The 16,599-nt window shown below is 35.1% G+C and overlaps 1 protein-coding gene across 3 annotated transcripts in view; it reads left to right on the forward strand.

The window, feature by feature from the left end:
• Window positions 1-16,599, forward strand: part of CD47 (CD47 molecule) — a 43,712-nt gene that overhangs the window by 18,203 nt on the left and 8,910 nt on the right. For all 3 annotated transcript variants that reach the window (XM_072812033.1, XM_072812034.1, XM_072812035.1), the window contains exons 3-7: window positions 2,353-2,442; window positions 12,370-12,477; window positions 13,641-13,733; window positions 14,755-14,847; window positions 15,671-15,763. In XM_072812033.1, the coding sequence (XP_072668134.1) occupies window positions 2,353-2,442; window positions 12,370-12,477; window positions 13,641-13,733; window positions 14,755-14,847; window positions 15,671-15,763 (477 nt within the window). The remainder of the gene's footprint in view (window positions 1-2,352; window positions 2,443-12,369; window positions 12,478-13,640; window positions 13,734-14,754; window positions 14,848-15,670; window positions 15,764-16,599) is intronic.

Below are 16,599 nucleotides of genomic sequence, written 5' to 3' on the forward strand. Positions count from 1 at the left end.
GATGAGTAACACTATACTCAAGGCTTTGTTTGTGGATTGCATCCTACCTTCCTGCTACTACCCGATTGCTGCAGCAACTTTCTGATGAATCCTGCTTCTGTATTCCATTCTCCACCTGGCTGGCAAAGATTTTAGATGAATCATGGTCATTTTTCTCCTGTTTGGAGCTTCCCAATCACTTACCATTGCTTTTACGATAAAATCCAAACTCTCATAACAAGCTATTAAGACCCAGCATGATCTTGCCCTAGCAAGATTCTTCCCATCTCCTCTTGTATCACTAAATTCTAGCCACAGTGGCCACCATTTAGTTGCTTGAACTATTCCTTTGGTATCTCTTCTTCCCTGTCTTCATGTGGCTCAGATCCAGTTTCACACCCCAGAGACCTCTCCTTACTACCCACAAAAATCTGACCTTCAATTCCTCCCCTGTTCAAACCCATGGCCCCACCTACCATGTTCACTGTCTCAGACCTTAAGTATCTAGAATACCCTATCCATGGTGTGATTTCAATAAGTATTTGTGAAGTGAAAAATGAGTGGTCAGACTATGGTCAAACACACTTCATTTTAATAGGTTTCAACCAATATATCCTGAGATTGTTTTGGTGCATAGGAAGAGAGGTCTGTGAAAGAACATTTCATTGTCAGCTCATCTTAAACATCTACTGATCATGTAGATCAGATAATGGCTACATTTTGAATGTAGAGCCCACAAGATTTGCTTTGAGACTGGGCATGGGGTGTGAGAGACCAAAGAGTCAAGGATGACTCTAAGGTTTTTGGTCTGAATAATTGGAAAATTCAGCACTACCAAAATGAAGAAACCCGAGAGGGGAAATTTGGTGGAGGAGTAGGTGGAGGGGTATCAGAAGTCTGATTGGGACATGAAAACTTAAGATACCTGAGATCCTTGGTTCACTGTGCCTCTGTTTCCTCAGCATTAAGGAGGAGTTAATAATTCCTCACATAATAATTGCGAGAATTTGAGGAGTTAATGTAGACAAAACAAAATAATAGAGAAAGTGGATAGAGAAAATAAATTGATTAGGACTAGTCATTAGATCATAGAGCTTTTATCAAATCCTTTGGGCATTAGATATGAAAACCTAAGCATTATTTACAAAATTTTTCCCTGGTAGGATTTGAGGCCAAATTAAAATAGGTTTTCTTTGGCGCAGGAAGATACTCGGTAATACAGTTGGAAATTAAGGTATTGATTCAAAGTATCTGAAAAATCTGTCTCTTGGTAGAGATCTGCAAAAAATGAAACCGTCTTCCATTCATTCACTGAACTGTCTCATGACCATTAGAACCTTCAACAGCAAACCTATTGAGTCTCTGCTGTGTACAGGACAAAATGCTGGATTCTGAAAAGCTGGTATCTCTAAGACAGAATTTATAATGTAATTATATTCTGTTGTTATATTATTGTGAACATTGACCAGGTTTTAGCATAAAGTTAATACAAGAAATGCATCATTGTGGTATGAAAGCCCACAAGGTTCTCTACCTGCTAATATGGAATGGCAGAGCTGGAGAAGATTTGAATGAATAGGGTTGATTTCAGAGGAATGCTTGCTCTGGGCAGTGTTTAGGAATGTTTTTCAAACAGCAAATGCCCTTCATACACGCAAACTTTGAAATGTCTTTGGTGCATTTATTTGGCTTTATTGTTAAGAAATTTCATAGATAAAATCAGTGCCTTAAGATGTAGTGAAACTTAAGTTTTTAAAAGTTCTCAAATTATGTGAAGTCTTAATGTCACAGTTTCCGTCATGTAGACCGTGTGGCTGTTTTCACTAGGTAACATGTGACTCACTTAACAGAAGTTTCCTCAATACCTAAGGTTATAATCATTGTAGTGAAGGTTGACTGAGTATGTGGTACAGAGCCAAGCTTTGTTTTAAGCTCTTTTCATGTAGTAGCTCATTAATAGTCACAATAGTCCTTCAAGGCATAGGAACTATGTTGAATTGGTGTAACAGTTGAGATCACTGAAAACAGAGAAGTGTTAACACTTTGTCCAATCTCAGAAAGCTTATAACGTAGAGTTAGGTATCCATCCAGGCCGTGTGACTGCAGAGCCCTGTTCTCAGCCCCTCTGCCATACTGTTTGCTTCCATAAATCATAGGTTAGGAAAAATGTGGGAAAAAACAAACTAGCTTCTTGTTTCATAAATAGAATTTGTTGTGTAAGTAAACTGTGTAATTTGTAATTATTTTAAGGCCACAGCTTTAATAAATTATTTTTATTTTCTATCTTCACAATAAAAGTATTGTTGACTATTCAGTGGCAGGACTTAACATGATTATAGTAAATATTAATTGTGATTTTTGTTCTCTTCCCAGTTTCATGGTTTTCTCCAAATGAAAATATCCTCATTGTTATTTTCCCAATTTTGGCTGTACTTCTGTCTTGGGGACAGTTTGGTATTGTGAGTAAGTATTTCTATTTTTCATTTATGTTTTAATGATGAAAAGGTTATTTCTGGGAAGTAATATTAGTGAAATATTTTATGTAAGTTGTATTAGGAAGTGTGATAATGTGATAAATAATAATATACAGTCTCAGTATTCTTCTTGAAGTGTTTATTGTCCCCCACAGTTTGCTGCAGTTTACTTTTAATTCCTACACTTTTTTTTTTTTAACTTCTTAAGAATGAATAGTAGGAATCCTAATAATAACAATACCTTAAACTCATTTATGGTGTTTTCAGAGCATTTACACACACACATTATTTTGGCCAAGAGATGATCATAGCCCTACATTAGTATTAGGATAGGATATTGCACTTTTGAGCATTAAGATTTCTGTCTCTTTATTTTCCCAGTTTGCACTTGTCTATGTACATGTGTTCATTTTAGGAAAAGCCTCATTTGAACTGTGTTTCGTCATCTTCACTAGGAGTCTGCAGCCTCTAAGGAAGTAGCCACAGGTGAATTGTGGTTTTTGATCATGTTTTGCTATAATAATCATGTGACTGAACTTCTCAGGGTAAATCTTGGTGCTATTTCAGATTTAGCATCTACGATGTGGAGTTGTCACTCCTAGGTGAAAAGGTATTATGTATTCTGGTTGATACTTATACTTTATTTCCCTACCAGATTGGTAACAGAAATTTACTAAATTGGCGAAGTTCTGAGGTGACAGTCTAAATATTTAAACTTTTAACATGTAAGATTTATTCTTTATCTCTCTATTGTACAATGAAATGGTCAGTCATTGAAGGCCAGTTAGCATTTATACAAGGCAAGGTGTGAATAATGGTAATCTCATTTATTTCATTCTGCAACCTTTAAAAAAGTGAAAGCTAGTAAAATGTGGTAGTGGATTGGTCTATTGTATATTTCATGAGTTTTACTCAGAAATCTAAAGTGATATGAAAATGGAAGAGAGATGACCGATTATGTATTCTGTGGGCTCTTCTCAATGTATGGCACTCTGAAAAATGCTTTGTGATTTCAAAGGTGTTCTCAACTTTTGTCTAAAAGCAAAGAAAGGGAAAAAAGGGCTAACAGTGACAACTGTCAAGATATTTCACAACTTTTATTTTCAAAAAAGTGTCTAGACTTCTTGTGGAAATTTTCTTAGAATTTTGGTAAGCCTTTTATATCACGAAAAAGACTGATAGACCATCAAGACCTATTCAGGCTTTCCTGATGTTAGGGAAAGCCTTTATCTTTATTGGCAGACTTAGGCCTATGTCATATGATTGAGGTAGAGAATAGCTTTTTTTTTTTTTTTTAGGATTATGAAATTATTTCACAGTAGTGTGATTTGTTGCATGGAAGTGGTTGAAGTTTGCTGATCATGGCATTATCATTAGTGACATTATTTTTATTGACTGAACCAGGAGTTAGTCTGTTCACTATCAGCCATATTTTTACAAAATAGGCTTTACAGTTTTTTTCTGACTTAAAAAATAATAAATATGCTTTAGAAACCCATATACAATATAGGAAATTATAGAGAAAAAACAAAAATCTGAAGTCCTGCAACCTAGAAATAATGTATTCTAGTGAATTTCCTCCTTCACTTTCTTTTTTCTGTGCATTTTTTTGTTATCTTCCTTTAAAAAAGAAAGCCATAAATGGACTCATATAACTTACATACTTATATCCTGATTTCCCTCCTTGTTTTCAGAAATCTTTTTATAGCTGCCTCTGCTCCACTTTTATAGATGCACTCTAATTTACTCAATTCTCATCTTGATGGATATTAAGGATGTTTCCAATTTTTTTTTTGATACTATGGAATTCTGTTAAAGATATATAAGACTGGAAATGGTAGAGATATTTTAAGGCTCTTGATACATACTGCCAAAATGTTTTCTCAAAACTTTGTATCAGTTACTGCAGATGAGAATATCTGTTTTTCACCTCATAATCCTGACATAATTCTAAAATCTTTGCTAATAATTTGATGGGTGAAAAAAATCTTGTTTTAATTTTCAGTTGTTAGGTTGAAAGCTCTTTTTAAATATTTATTTCACTGATAATATTTTAAAGAACATGGTTATGAAGCTAAAAAATATTTTGGTGGCAATTTTTTATGTAGGCTCTCCTTAAAACAAGTAAATGTGGGAGGTGGATGTGGAAGAGGGCCTTATACTTGATTCACCTGGTCTGGACTCACATGTAAAAGTGTTTTTGATAAGAGTACCTAAGTATTTGTGGAACCTTTGCTACGTATGATAGATGTTGGAAAGCACTAGCATCTGCAGTCACATTTACATCTCGCAGGAACTCAGTGGGGATAGGTGCCATTGTTACCATTCCTGTTTTGTAGATAAAAAACTGAGGTGCAGGTAGTTTAGACAGTTTGCCCACAATCGCCCAGATCCTCTCTAGTACTACTGGGATTTGAAACAGTACTTTTTACCACTACACTATACTACCTCCCTGTCTTGAACTTCTTTTGAGTGAACCTATATCTGGGTAAATGAAACTGTTATTGACAGAGCAGAATGTAGACCTACTTTGTTTAATTTATTCATCTGTTGACAGGATGCCTAGTAGTTGTTAGGCACCAGCTTATAGGCTTGAGATGTGGAAGTGAAATGTATATCGTCCCTGGCTTTGTAGCACTCACATTTCAGTTGAGACATGTTAAGTGTGCATATTATATGCCTTTTGTCCCATTTTTGGGAGTCATGGATATAATTCAATCCCCCCCCCCTTTTTTTTTTTGGTACCCTTTCTATGAGGACTCCTATGTATGGCCTGGGGATTCCACCAAACAGGAAAGCCCCTCTGTTTTCCATTTGCTGCTCAGTTATGTGTTTTTTTAGAGTGTGGTGTCGTGTAGCCCCTGAGTTATTCATACTAACTCATACCCATGACTTTCACTTTCTAGATTTCTAGTTGTCCTTAACTATTTCAGATTACCATTTATGGTCTATAATTTACAAAAGGAAGTTTCCCTTAGTGGTTTCTCTGATTCTGCATGTCAATCTTTTGGTGGTCCAGGATTCAACTTGGACTTTCCATAGGCTAAATGTGTGGTAAAGAACAGGTTATGCCTTCATTTTTAGGAGAAAGAATTACTTTCTACCAGAAATGTGTCTTGAACTGTATTTCGGGATGCCATTGATCCTACTGAGGAAGAAGCCTGAGAAGACTTTTAAATTCCTGAAGCCAAGCCAGGACTTGGTGAGCCCTAGACTATGTTTTGAAGACAAAGGTTTCTTACAGGGAAATGTTCCTAAATACCTTTGCCTTTATCTGTAACTTACAAACTTTTAAGCAGAATCTTAATGCTTAGCAAACCGCTCAGAGATAACTAGAATCAAACACTGAGTCTTAACTAAAGTCACAAATCTCTAGTAGTATTACATTTCAGGGGCACTTTGTTTTTGTTCTGAAAGCTATACCACCTCCCCGTTCCCCATGTCACTGGCAGTTAAGTTCCTAGCTGATTTCCAGGGCTCTTCTTCTTTGGTCTTTGGCAGTACACCAGGTCATTTCTGTCATTAAGATGCTTGATAAGTGATTTCAAGTGTTGCCCACCAAGATCTCTGGTTCCATTAGGGTGAAGATTCAGTTCCATCCCAGGGACTTACAACATTCTGAAATTCTCTGAGTTAGGCATATCAATTTTACCATTCCTTCCTTTGAACTTGTCTTTACGCAAAACTATGAGACCATAAACATGATCATGTAAGCTGAAGCTCTGCAAGAGCAATCTAAAATAAATGCAAAACATGACTGTTGCTCCATGCCCTTTAAAATTTTTGTTAAGACAAAAACTCCTTACTGTTAGTAATAACACTACTAGGAAATGGAAAAAAAGTAAAGATATTTAATACATTGCAAATTGAAACATTAAAAACACTGAGAATTAAAATGTTTCATCAAGAGTAGTTTGAACAGTGCTTGCCTTCCTCGTTATATAACTTTGAATACAGAGCAAGCATCTTTTTTTATGCCTCAGTGAATTGTCATACTCCTTTTTAAGTTTGGATCAGATTCCAGCATTTTATCCTTTGCATTTATAGTGTTATACAATATCTCCAAGAATTTCTTGTATGTAAAGTTTTTTTGCCAGAGTCACCACTTCTGGGACATCTGCATTCCTTTTGTCACAACCTACTCACTGTCCTCGTTTATGTCAACAAGTTCGCTTTTACGAGTTTCTCTGACTATTTAGAGTCTCTTGAATGGCAGTAATGTTGACATTCCCACATTCAGCTATTTTGTGATATCATTTACGTTTTATTTGAATCCTTCTTCCAACATTATTCCTTTCTATTTCTTTATTCTTTCTTCCTTGCTGCCCAATTTCCTCCTTTGATAATCCATTATAAAATACCACATTGATTTGTTACTGGGAGACAAGGAAGTTATACAACACATGCTTTGCTGTCTGTGCATGAACTGAGTAACACATATTCAGTGAGTAGTCACCAACAGTCTTTGAAAGAAGTGACATGATTGGTCATTGATCAAGATATGCATCTGATATTAACAGGGTGATTTATGGACTGAAGAGATGGCAGTGAAGTTTGCACCTCATGCAAGTACTCAGTTAATATATTGTGATGGCTGAAATTTGTACTGTGATTTGGGGGCATTTGTGTTATTTAAACCATGGTAACTGAAATTCATGATTATCGGAAGTAGGCCAAGTGAGGACTGCTGTTAATTTATTTCAGATTCATGCATTCTAGGCATCCTTGTGTCCTTTTCTAACTTTTCTAATCCTTGCTCAAGATTATTCCACAAAGATTTTGGTTACTGCTCAGAAGTATTTGGTTATATGTTCCTGTAGAAATCATTATTGGGAAGTTCAAGGAAAAAAAATCCTCAGAACAGCTTTGAGATCCTACTAAGTCCTTGAATCCAATTTTTAGGACTAGCTTATTAACACTGAAAGTAATTAGGTCATGAGCATGCATAATAAGAATGTAATGGAACAGAGAATTTCTTTGTAGATTAGAAAAATCGTTTTTGAAGAAGTGAGGACATCTACTAACTTGCACTAGAAAACTTCTGTCCAGGAAGGTAAAAAATATCATCACAATAAATAGTATTACAAAGAATCATTCTGTGACCTGGTTGATGGATTCTATTAATAGGACTTTGTTATTAAGTTTACTCAATTCTGTTCAATAATCTTGAACTTCCAGTAGTCCTCTCCACATAATTATCACAGTTCTGTTATTAAATGTTTCTATGCCCTGGTTTTGTTGTAGGTGGAACTGAACAAAACTACAGCTCAGCAGTGTAAATCTTGTAGAAATGTAGTTGTTATTCCTTTGACCCTTTCCAAATTCAAACGTCCCAACTTACTACATACGTTCTAAAGTTATGGCACCATCCACAGGACCAGGGAACATTTGGAACCAAGGAAAGGCAGTTAGCATGTTGGACATCTTCTTTAATCTTTTTTAGTATATGTGCTGCCGAAGCGAGCACTTCTTTAATCTTTTGTATTCAAAGTACTTACTGCACAGTGGCTTGACATTTTTTATTTCTGGTTCCTATAGATCAGGAATGTGTCGGTATTCATGTTTACAAAATTGTTTCATTAAAGCCAGTTGGATAGTATATGGAGTTTATTGTAAGATTCATTTACTTGCCTTTTGACAGTAATCAGTTTTTAATTGGCATTAATATTTCTTTTTCTCCAGCACCAGATTCATAGCCTTCATTATTTTTTAAATGAGTATGTTAAACATTTATAAAATAGTAATTTAAGTTTAAATTTAAATTAAAAATTTTGAAATTGTAATTTCATTTAAAAGCAATCAGATGTGCTTTATCCTGATTCAAAGATAATATCGATTTGCAACTTAACAGATACCAAAAATATCCTACAATTACTCTCCTGGAGATGGCAGAAAATAGCACTGTAATAATGAAATCAAACATGTCTCCCTTTATGATTTATTCTTAATCTGGTATGCATTACCCTTTACTGGTTAGCCTTTTTATCTGACTCACTAATCACTCAGTAAGGGACCATTTATTTATTTATTTTTATAATAAATTTATTTTTTATTGGTGTTCACTTTGCCAACAAAAAGAATAACACCCAGTGCTCATCCCCTCAAGTGCCCCCCTCAGTGCCTGTCACCCATTCACCCCCACCCCTCGCCCTCCTCCCCTTCCACCACCCCTAGTTCGTTTCCCAGAGTTAGGAGTCTCTATGTTCTGTTTCCCTTTCTGATATTTCCCACACATTTCTTCTCAGTAAGGGACCATTTAAATGTCCTGTCTGTAAGCAGGTATTGAATTACTAGATTTTTAGGTTTTGTTGATTGGATAGATTGAGGTCTGCATAGACCTATATGGGCATATTGAATCCCATCTTTGGAGTATCATGAAAACTAAGATGGTAGATTTTATTTGATCTCTAGGTTGATATGGTAATTGCACTAGATTTTATCAACCACAACCTACATTTTGTGTTATATGTCCTTTATAGCAGTCACAAGGAGACAGGAAAACTTAAATGGAGTATCTATTCATAACATTAGCTGTTGCGTCAGTTGGCTAGAGGGACATGTCATTTTTTATTAACATTAATTTGGGGCTTTTTTTAGTCTAGAGTAGACCCATACCTTTTATTTCTTGAATTGGGAAAGAAGATCAGGGAGTAACATTCTATCCTCACTCCTGCTGCTTCCTCCCAACACATGCACACGCACACACACACGCACACACACTGAAATGTAAGGTATAAGGGCCTTAAGGCAGGAGTATTTAGTTTTTTTGTTCAGTGCCAGCATTTAGAATAGTGATTATCACATAGGTAATATGCACATAGGTGCACAATCAGTTATCATTGCATAATCTTCTACTTTTACCTTCCTTCAGTTGGCATGATTTGGGCTAAGAAAAGGGCTTGCTACATTGTAGGTACATGGTAAATATTCCTAAAACAAATGAATTAATCAATCTAGCTCATTTCTGAGAAGTAGTTTGCTATATAGTTACAGAAGATGTAAAAGAGGAAAATTTTAGAATTCCTAATTTGTTGTCAGAAATGTGATAGTTTACCCATATATTTGGTATTCCTTTGTGGTGGGACTAGGGTTATAAGTTTGTGTTAAAAATATACACACTGACAACACCAAATGCCGATGAGGATGCAGGACAGCAGGAACTGTCATGCATTGCTAATGGGAATTCAAAATGGTACAGCTACTCTGGAGACAGCTTGGCAGCTTCTTACAAAACTAAACATATTCTTACCATATGACCTGGCACTTGCGCTCCTTGGTATTTATCCAAATGAAATTTAAAACTTATATCCACATAGAAACCTACACACAGATACTTATAGCCGCTTTATTCCTCTACAGTAGGTGAATGGATAAACAAACTGTGGCACATCGATACAATGGAATATTATTGAGCAGTGAAAAGAAATGAGCTGTTAAGCCATGAAAAGACATGGAGGAGCCTTAAATACATATTACTCAGTCAGAGAAATCAATCTGAAAGGCTACATACTGTATGACTCTATGTGGCACTTTGGAAAAAGCACATCAGTGGGGACCATAAAAAGATCAGTGGTTGACAGGGGTGCAAAGCACAGAGGATTTTTAGGGCAGTGAAAATACTCTGTATGGAATCATAATGATGGATGGATGTTATTACACATTTGTCCAAATCTAAGAGTGTACAGCACCAAGAGTGAACCCTAAGACAAACCAGGGACTTTGGATGATTATGACGTGCAGTACAGGTCATCCTTGGTAGAAGATGACCGTTCTGGTGAGTGACGGTGGAATTTTATATGAGATTCACACTCTGATTTTTGTTAAGAGTAATATGTCTGCCTTTTTGCATGAACTTCTACTGTACTCTATGGTGAATTCTTGCTGCTTGATCTTAGCAGCTCTTTTATACGTTGAACTAAACCTGGAAGAGTTTCTTATGAATGTTTGATTGACTGTGAAGTACATTTGAAACACAGCTCCTATTTTATGACCTCTTTGCAGAACTCTCAAGTTCTATTTAGTTAGCAGTATGCATAGGATTAAATGGAAAACCTGACACATGTCTAGAGAAAGCTTCTTTTTTTTCTTAACTGTATTTGTGCCTTTTGTGACTACATGTGGAATTGCATCCTAGACCATGTTTGAGCCTAGAAAATAAGGAAGATGTGAAAATCTGCCTTATAATAAGTCAGGAGCATAACTGAGTCTAGTCCTATAAGTTTCAAGGCTGGATGGATCAAATGAAAGCTTGGGGAACTTGCCAGATTGATTCTCACTCTTTTCTGGTGAATGTGAATTCGATTACTCAGCTTCAGGACCGATTATTGCTTAACCCTCCATCTGCCCCTAAAGAGAATAAATTTGAGGTTACAATCTAAAGTATGAATGCAACCTAAAACAGATAGAGATTTAAAAAATCTTCAGGTGCCTGCATTGTACTTTAACATCTTAACCATAGGTTATAATGGATCCTAGGTTTTAATACCTTATACATAGATTTTATTATGGTCATTTAAAGGTTTACTTATTCTTTTTAGTATATTTGACCTATTTGTCATTTTAATGGAGCCAATTAAATGCTAAATATAACATTTTTAAAAATCTTCCCCTCAGGACACTCCTTGGTTAATGACATGAAAAATATCATCTGTCTGAAACACAGCAGAATTTCAGTAATACGTTTGCTACTCAGTCTGCTTTTAGGTTACTCTTGTCAAATTTCCTGGTGAAAAATTAATTTTAATATTAGCCAAAACAAAACCCAAAAGGTAAATATATAGGAAAAGAAATACAGTTAACCCTTGAACAACATGGTTTGAACTCTGGGTCTGCTTATACATGGATCTTTTTTATGGATCAATACTATAAATGTATTTTCCCTTCCTTATGATTTTCTTAATAACATTTTCTTTTCTCTAGCTTACTTTATTATAAGAATACAGTATGTAATACATGTAACATACAAAATATGTGTTAATCGACTTTATGTTACTGGTAAAGCAAAATTCTGGTCAACATTGGCTAGTACTGAAATTTTTGAGGAGTCAAAAGTTATACTCAGATTTTTAGCTGTTCAGGGTAGAGGAGATCAGTGCCCCTAGCCCATGTTATTTAAGGAGCAACTATAATATTTTTAAGCTTATTCTATTCTTTCAGGGAAGGTACCAGATACTTGTCAGTAGAGCTAGCATCAAAAACAGTAACATGTATGATGAATGCTATTGTTTATAGTTTAATTTCATGAAATTATTTTAATTGAACAAGTTGAGCACTTTTACTGCCAGGATATCAAGAAGGTATGATTTGTCCAGTGTTTATTCTAATTCAAAATAAAATTGCCTAGAATTCCATATGCTTCCCTAATTTTCTATAAGATGAAATAAAGTTCTCTTTTTCTCAATATTACTAAGTAGCCAGTTATTTTTCATCAGTGTTATATATGTCACTTGTAAACCTGAGGCAGTTTTGCCCCTCAGGGAACATTTGGCAATGTCTGGAGACATTTTTGATTGACACCACTGAGGAGCTGTTAATGGCATATAGTTAGTAGAAGCCAGGGATACTACTAAACATTGTATAATGCACAGAACAATCCCACCCCTCAAGCAGTTATCTGGCCCAAAATGTTATTAATAAGGCCTTAATTGAGAAAGCCTGATATACATAATTTTTATTTCTTAAAGTATAAGGGAACAAAGCATTACCTTTAAATTCAGTATCCATATTTATACTGACAGGATAATATTTAGAGTTTGACTTATTATGAGAAAGATTTGAGGTGGTTTGACATACAAAGGAGTTGTTCCTCAAAGATTATTAAATTATAGTAAGTTATCAGTTTGTGCACTTTATAAGTTACAGAAATGGCTTTACTTTCTGCGATTGGGTTCATTTAATTCTTTGTTTTCTTTTTAAGCAATTAAATATAAATCCAGTATTATGAAGGAGAAAACCATTTTTTTATTTGTTGGTGGACTAGTGCTCACTATAGTTGTCATTGTCGGAGCCATTCTTTTCGTCCCAGGTAAGATACAGAGATATATGAGGAAGACAGGATTGATGTAGATGAGGGCTTGGTGGGGGTGGGGGCATGTGTTAGTTTCCTAGGGCTGCTGTAACACATTACCACTAAGTGGGTGTCTTAAAACAGTAGAAATTTTCTCACAGATCTGGAGGCCATAAATCTGAAGTAAGGATGTCATCAGTGCTGTAATCCCTCCTGAGGCTCTAGGAGGAAATCCATTTTTAGACTCTTCTAGCTTCTGGCGTTTGCTGGCAGTCTGCAACTCCTTGGCTTGTGGCACCATAATTCCAGTTTCTTTCTCCATGGTGTCTTTGTCAAATCTCCCTCTGCCTTTGTCTTACAAAGACAGTTGTCATTGCATTTAGGGCCCACCTGGATAATCCAGGATAAACTCCTCCTTTCAGGATCCTTACTTAACTCAATCATCCTTTGCTATATAATGTAATACTCTTCTGCCATATAAGTTAATATTCACAGATTCCAGGGATTTGAAGGTGGACATATCTTTAGGGCCATCATTCAACCTACTACAGAGGCAGATTTCATTTGCCAAGACATGGAAGTGGGAATGAATGTGGGAAGTTTGTCTGAAACTGCTTGCATTTGGAGGATGGGGATGGGAGTGGAGAGAAAGTCTGTGTGGCACATGGAAGGACAGCAGAAATAGCCTGGGACCTACAGTATAGACTGGAGAGAGCCATTGTTATTTTGGGGCTGAATAGAGGATAGTGTAATAGAGTAACGTTTAGGAACATAAATTTGGCAACTCCTTTTGCCTCTTGAGTTAGGACACAGGGAAGAAGAAGATGAATTTTAAAGATAACTTGAGAGAATAACATTTTTGACTATGTATGGGACATATTGAACATAGCAAGTGAAGGGAATGCTAAGAAGTGACTCCAGAGTTTCTCACTGAAATTCTATAAGGTAGTTGAGGAGATAAAGCCAATTCAAGGATTTGACATGTTGAGACTTAGATGTTGGCATTTAGATGCCTGAAGTGTCTTAATCCAAACATAGTCATTTTTTATATGAAGCTTTGGGGGAAATATATTTTTAAGAGGAGTATTGAGACTAATACATTCAGTAAGTTTAAGTACGTTAACTTCCTATAGAGTAGGAAGTATGTAGGCTAATATTTTAAATATGTTTTTTATTAACAGGTGAATATTCAACAAAGAATTCTTGTGGACTTGGTTTAATTGTAATTCCTACAGTAATATTAACATTACTTCAGTACTGTGTGTTTATGATAGGTGAGTATTTGTTATAGCATGAGTTTTTGCCCACCTTTTTCTTTTTAAGAACAACCAAAAAAACAATAGTTCTTATATGATTTTTTTTGGCAACTCAATAAAAGTTGGCTTATTAAAAGATTTTCCAAGCTATTCTTAGTGACATTTTCCCCATGTGGATTAATTTTAAGTTGAGCTTCAGTTTTCAAGGCATTCTGTTATTTTGTAGAAAGCAATTTTCATATATATTTGATGCTAGACAGTGGATTTTTCAAATTGTGTTATATAATTTCTTAATGATTATCTTCATATTTATATTTCAGTTTTTCAAGTTATAAGTAGATATTAAACATAGGCAAAAGAAAAGTAATTTTACAAAATAAGGTTTTCAATTTAAAATAGTGGAAATGTATATCATTTTTAATTACTGGCAGATCTTAGCATTTTAGTTTTAAAAGATGATACAGATACCCAGCCTGTAGTTGATATAATCATTACTGCTTTTTTTGGAGTCAATCACTAATGTATTTTTGTCATTATCACAGTCTATGTTTTTTTTCTATTTGTGGATTTAACTCTTGGTCTTAGAGCTTATCCCTGGCTTGATGTACACTGGAAAGTTATTAACTTGTTATGAAATCACAGCTCTAGACATACAAGACAAAGATTGTGATGTTTACATGTTTGTATCACTGTTCTCTCCAACAGAACAATTTTATGTGCATGTGGCAGAGTCATGCATAATAGCCATTCATACTGTAAAATGCACAAGTGTGGTAAAAGCAGCACTGTTCTAAGATTTTGGGTGAAAAGCACCAGTCCAGCTGAGCTCACTGTGAATATAAAAGACTGCTGGGTGTATGAATCTGAAACTAACTACTTGTGTGAAAAGGTGAAATTTAGATCATTGGGAAGGAATCTACCATCTGACAAGGAAATCCAGAGTTGGTCTTTAGTCACTGGATGTAATTTTTGGTTGCACAGAATACAAGTGGGTGTGATTGCTTCTTAAATGCTCTCAACTCACTCTTTCTTCCTCCAGGTGTTTGGATGTCTCCTTTCACCATTGCCATATTAATCCTTCAGGTACTGGGCTATGTGCTCTCTGTGGTTGGACTAAGCCTCTGTGTCTCAGGTAAGAGTCACATTCTTCTCTAGTCCCAATTTATCTTATTAGGAATTTCTCTAGGACAGAGTTCTCCTCCTCCTCCTCCTTCTTCCTTTTTATCCATTCACCTACTGAAGGACAGCCTAGCCTGGCTGCTTTCAGTTTTCGATGATTAAGAATAAAGCTACTATAAACATCCATGTGTATGTTTTTTGTGCGGACATAAGTTTTCAACTTCATTTAAGTAAATACCAAGTAGTGTGATTGCTGGATTGTTAAGAATATATTTAGTTTTGCAACAAATTGCCAAACTGTCTTCCAAAGTGGCTGTGCCATTTTGCATTCCCACCATCAGTGAATGAGAGTTCCTGTTGCTCTGCATCTTGCCAGCATTTGGTGTTGTGAGCTTTGTGAGCTTTTCTTTTTTTAACTCTCATTTTTTTCTCTCTGAGAATAGTGCTTTCCATATTTCCATGAGAATATTGGCTGTATATGGCTGTATGTGGACTGATTATCCTAGCAGCCAAACTGCTTTGCCTAAATTCATGGGAGAATTTTTTGAATAACCAGGCTCCAATTGGTTGGAACTATAGGCTTTACATGCTATTTTGCATTAGTCTTGATGTGATAGGTACATGTTATGCAAATGAAAACTTTTTTTTCTAATAATTTGGAGTAATTTCACTGATTGAGTTAATAATGAATATATGTAGATAACTTTTATTTCTTAATAATTAGAAAAAAATTATTCTCCTTAAAACTTGATATTATTACTGTTATCATTGATTCTTTTGAAAAGTTCACTTATTTCCTACAGATTTCTAATATAAAATTTCACTTGTTTTTACAGAGTGCACCCCAGTGCATGGCCCTCTTCTGATTTCAGGTTTGGGTATTATAGCTCTAGCAGAATTACTTGGATTAGTTTATATGAAACTTGTTGGTAAGTCAATCTTATTTTTGTTAGCCTGTGCCAAGAATTTCAAATACATTATTTGGAAAATTCTATTGATGGGCTCTTAAAACTTATGACTAAAGAAGTTTATCAGTATTTCCAGAAATGAGAAAATACTGTGAATGCAGCAGCTGTATTTTTTAAATAATAAAATATAATAAAGTTGGAGTGATTTGGTGGTGATGTAAGGGGGTAAGAGTAATACGAATTAATGAAAAGTTTAGATTATAAACTAGTTTAAAAGAAAATGGCTTTGTTTTAGAAGGTACGGACTTTTTTATACTAACTAAAAGGAGAGAATGTTGAGGATTCATTTTAATAGAAAAACATGTTTAATTGTTCCATTTGTTCTATGAGAGAGTTCTTTCACAGAGACCTATTTGTTACTTGCTGTTCTTGCAGACTGTTTACAGACCTTGACTCCCCTAAGTAGACAGGTTGAAATTCAAAATCTGTGACTTTTGTTAAAGAACAATGTCCTCTGATTTTCACTTGACTTTCAAATATTTTTAGTTATAACTAATATAATAAAAACACGAAGTTTTAAAATATAGGCTCTTCCTATCTTTTAAAAAATATATTTATTGATTTGTTTTTAAAATCCAGTATAGTTAACATACAGTGTTATGTTAGTTTCACGTGTACAATATAGTGATTCAGCAATTCTGTACATTGCTCAGTGCTCATTATGATGCGTGTACTCTTTAATTTAATCCCTATCACCTGTATTACCCAGCTCCTTTGGCAACCACCAGTTTGTTCGCTACATTTAAGAATCTTGTTTTTTGTCTCTTTTTTTTCCTTTTTGGTTTTGTTTCTTAAAT

This window comes from Canis lupus, chromosome 35 (assembly GCF_048164855.1).
Source record: "Canis lupus baileyi chromosome 35, mCanLup2.hap1, whole genome shotgun sequence".
Classification (NCBI taxonomy): domain Eukaryota; kingdom Metazoa; phylum Chordata; class Mammalia; order Carnivora; family Canidae; genus Canis; species Canis lupus.